This window comes from Chrysemys picta, chromosome 1 (genome assembly GCF_011386835.1).
Source record: "Chrysemys picta bellii isolate R12L10 chromosome 1, ASM1138683v2, whole genome shotgun sequence".
Classification (NCBI taxonomy): domain Eukaryota; kingdom Metazoa; phylum Chordata; order Testudines; family Emydidae; genus Chrysemys; species Chrysemys picta.
In genome coordinates this window covers 50,397,988-50,401,056 of record NC_088791.1, presented here as the reverse complement: position 1 = coordinate 50,401,056, position 3,069 = coordinate 50,397,988, and the positions used below count along the sequence as shown (strand labels likewise).

Here is a 3,069-nt window from a genome sequence, read left to right as displayed (position 1 = left end):
CTGTGCATCAGAGAAGCTTTAAAAACCAGTTTCATGACTGGCCAGGCTACAGTGTGAAATATCTGTTTGTTTCTCCTTCATGAAAACCCGCCCCCTTTATTGACTGATTTTCTGTAAGGAACCCACCCTCCCCCTTCCCCCAGCTTTCTTTCAAACCAAATAAAGTCACTATCATTTAAAAATCATTTATTCTTTATTAATAGATTAGAAAAAGAGGGAGGGAACCCGGGTGGTATTTGGGAGGAGGATTGCTGGGAAGGAAAAAGCCACAAAGAAAAGGTTAAAAAAATGACAGCCTTTTGCTTGGGCTGTCTACTGGGGTGGAATGGGAAGGTGTACGGAGCCTCCCCCCCCCCCCCCGCATTCTTACACGTCTGGGTGAGGAGGATACGGAACATGGGGAGGGGGGAGGGTGGAACAAGGGCTGAAGCGGCAGTCTGTTTTCCAGCAGCCGTTCCTGAAGCTCCACCAGACGCCGGAGCATGTCTGTTTGCTCACGCAGCAGCCCCAGCATTGCATCCTGCCTCCTCTGGTCTTCCTGCCGCCACCTCTCATCTCGAGCGTCTCTCCTCTCCTCACATTGGTCCCTCCTCTCCTCACGTTGGTCCCTCCTGTCCTCACGTTGGTCCCTCCTGTCCTCACGTTGGTCCCTCATGTCCTCACGTTCACTGGCTTCTTTCCTATACTTTGAAACTGTTTCCTTCCACTCATTCAGATGAGCTCTGTCACTGCGGCTGGATTCCATAATTTCAGAAAACATCTCGTCTCGCGTTCTCTTCTTACGAGGGCTTATCTGTGATAACCTTCGGGATGGAGGAGGGAGGCTTGAGGAATTTGCAGCTGCTGTAGGGAGGGGAAAAAAGAGAGACTTGTTTAAAAAGCTACATTTTGCAGAACAATGCTTATACTCTTTCACGGTGACCAACACTATTCACATTACATAGCACATGTGATTTCTGTGCAAGGTCGCATTTTGCCTCTTAATGCTGAGTGCCTGTGGCTTTGCTGCTAGAGATCACAGGTCTGGGCAACAGAATTCGGCTTGCATGCGGCCATGGTAAGCCATTGTTTTACAGCTTCTGCGCCCTCCTTTCCCACATACCAGGCATAGCCTGTAGAGTGATGCGGTTTTTCTGTTAACATTCAGCAGCAGCAGAAAACAAACTAACCACCCCCCCTCTCGCCATGAATTCTCTGGGATGATCGCTGTACCCCTCCCCCCCACCGCGTGGCTGGTATCAGGGAAGATCCCTGCAGGCACCAAACTAACCACCCCCCCGCCGCCGCCCCCCTCCCGCCATGAATTCTCTGGGATGATCACGGTACCCCTCCCCCCACCGCGTGGCTGGTAACAGGGAAGATCCCTGCTAGCCAAACACGAAAAACTCAGGGCCAATTTCCCATCTGCGCTTGGCTAACTGCAGGGAAGGATTTATTTTCCGCCACAGGCAAACAGCCCAGTAGGAACGGCCACCTCTGTCCCCTTAATTAAGTTCCCGTATTTCAACCAGGTTACCAGGAGTGATATCACTCTCCTGAGGATTACACAGCAAGATAAAGAACGGATGTTGCTTGAATGCCAGCAAACACCGGGACCATACGCTGCCAGGCTTTGTCAGGCAATGATACCAGATTACTTGCTGCAAGCATGGCGTGGTCAAGTGTCCTACCATGGAGGAGGGAATAAGGCTGCACTGCCCAGAAACCTTGTGGCAAGGCTTTTGGAGTACCTCCAGGAGAGCTTCATGGAGATGTCCCTGGAGGATTTCCGCTCCATTCCCAGACACGTTAACAGACTTTTCCAGTAGCTGAACTGACCGCGAATGCATCCCAAGTCCTCAGGGCAAAGTAATCATTAAAAACCGTTTGCTTTTAAAACAAGTTTTATATTTTAAAAGGTAAACTCACCTGAGGTCCCTTCCATGGGGTCAGAGTCTTGGGTACTGGCTTGGGAGGCTTGGGAGGGTACTTCAGTCAGGGTGAGAAAAAGATCCTGGCTGTTGGGGAGAACGGAGTGCTGTGTGCTCTCTGCAAGCTCATCCTCATCCTCCTCCTCCTCCTCTCCCCCATCGGCAGAATCCTCAGGCGTCGCTGATGAGACTATCCCCGACCCAGAATCCACGATCACAGGTGGGGTAGTGGTGGCAGCCCCCCCTAGAATTGCATGCAGCTCGGCGTAGAAGCGGCATGTCCGCGGCTCTGACCCGGAGCGACTGTTTGCCTCCTTTGTTTTTTGATAGGCTTGTCTGAGCTCCTTGACTTTCACGCGGCACTGCTCAGAGTCCCTATTGTGGCCTCTCTCCATCATGCCCTTGGAAATTTTTTCAAAAGTTTTTGCATTTCGTCTTTTAGAACGAAGTTCTGCAAGCACTGAATCCTCTCCCCATACAGCGATCAGATCCAGTACCTCCCTCACGGTCCATGCTGGTGCTCTTTTTCGATTATCAGCCTGCATGGTTACCTGTGCTGATGAGCTATCTGTGGTTACCTGTGCTCTCCACGCTGGGCAAACAGGAAATGAAATTCAAATGTTCGCGGGGCTTTTCCTGTCTACCTGGCCAGTGCATCCGAGTTTAGATTGCTGTCCAGAGCGGTCACAATGATGCACTGTGGGATAGCTCCCGGAGGCCAATACCATCGAATTGCGGCCACACTATCCCTAATTCGAAATGTTAAAATCGATTTTGGCGCTACTCCGCTCGTCGGGGTGGAGTACAGAAATCGATTTAAAGGGCCCTTTACATCGAAATAAATAGCGTCGTTGTGTGGACGGTTGCAGGGTAAATTCGAATTAAAGCTGATAAATCCGAATTAAAGTCGTAGTGTAGACCAGGCCTAAGACTCTCCTTGAAGCACGGAGCTGAGAAGCACTGCAGGGTCTGTGGTTACCACTAGTTCACAGTGACCTGTGAAGTTCTGTAGTTCCACTGTTTAAGTAGCTCCCAATAGCTCATGTGTATTCCAAGTTCTGTGTTCCTAGCTTCCTTTTTTTTACCTTATGGAGCTTTGGCATTCCACGGCTGACTCCCACTCAAAATAGCAAAGCAGCCACCGCTGCATGTTTCTTGG

General features: G+C 50.5%; 1 protein-coding gene across 1 annotated transcript; it reads right to left on the bottom strand.

The window, feature by feature from the left end:
- Positions 1-280: 280 nt before the first annotated feature.
- LOC135973403 (SRRM2 protein homolog rsr-2-like) lies at positions 281-2,839 on the bottom strand. Its single transcript, XM_065556470.1, has 2 exons — positions 1,909-2,839; positions 281-843 (listed from the first exon to the last, which is right to left on the bottom strand). Exons 1-2 carry the CDS (start codon positions 2,453-2,455, stop codon positions 281-283), a joined length of 1,110 nt encoding a protein of 369 aa, XP_065412542.1. The 5' UTR covers positions 2,456-2,839.
- Between the last annotated feature and the right edge of the window lie 230 nt (positions 2,840-3,069).

Bases quoted from the DNA above. Each gene is read 5' to 3' on its own strand.
- LOC135973403 (XM_065556470.1), bottom strand. From the start codon at position 2,455: ATGCAGGCTGATAATCGAAAAAGAGCACCAGCATGGACCGTGAGGGAG. The intron at 844-1,908 runs GTGAGTTTACCT...CCCTCCCTACAG, and splicing joins CCCCATGGAAGGGACCTCAG to CAGCTGCAAATTCCTCAAGC.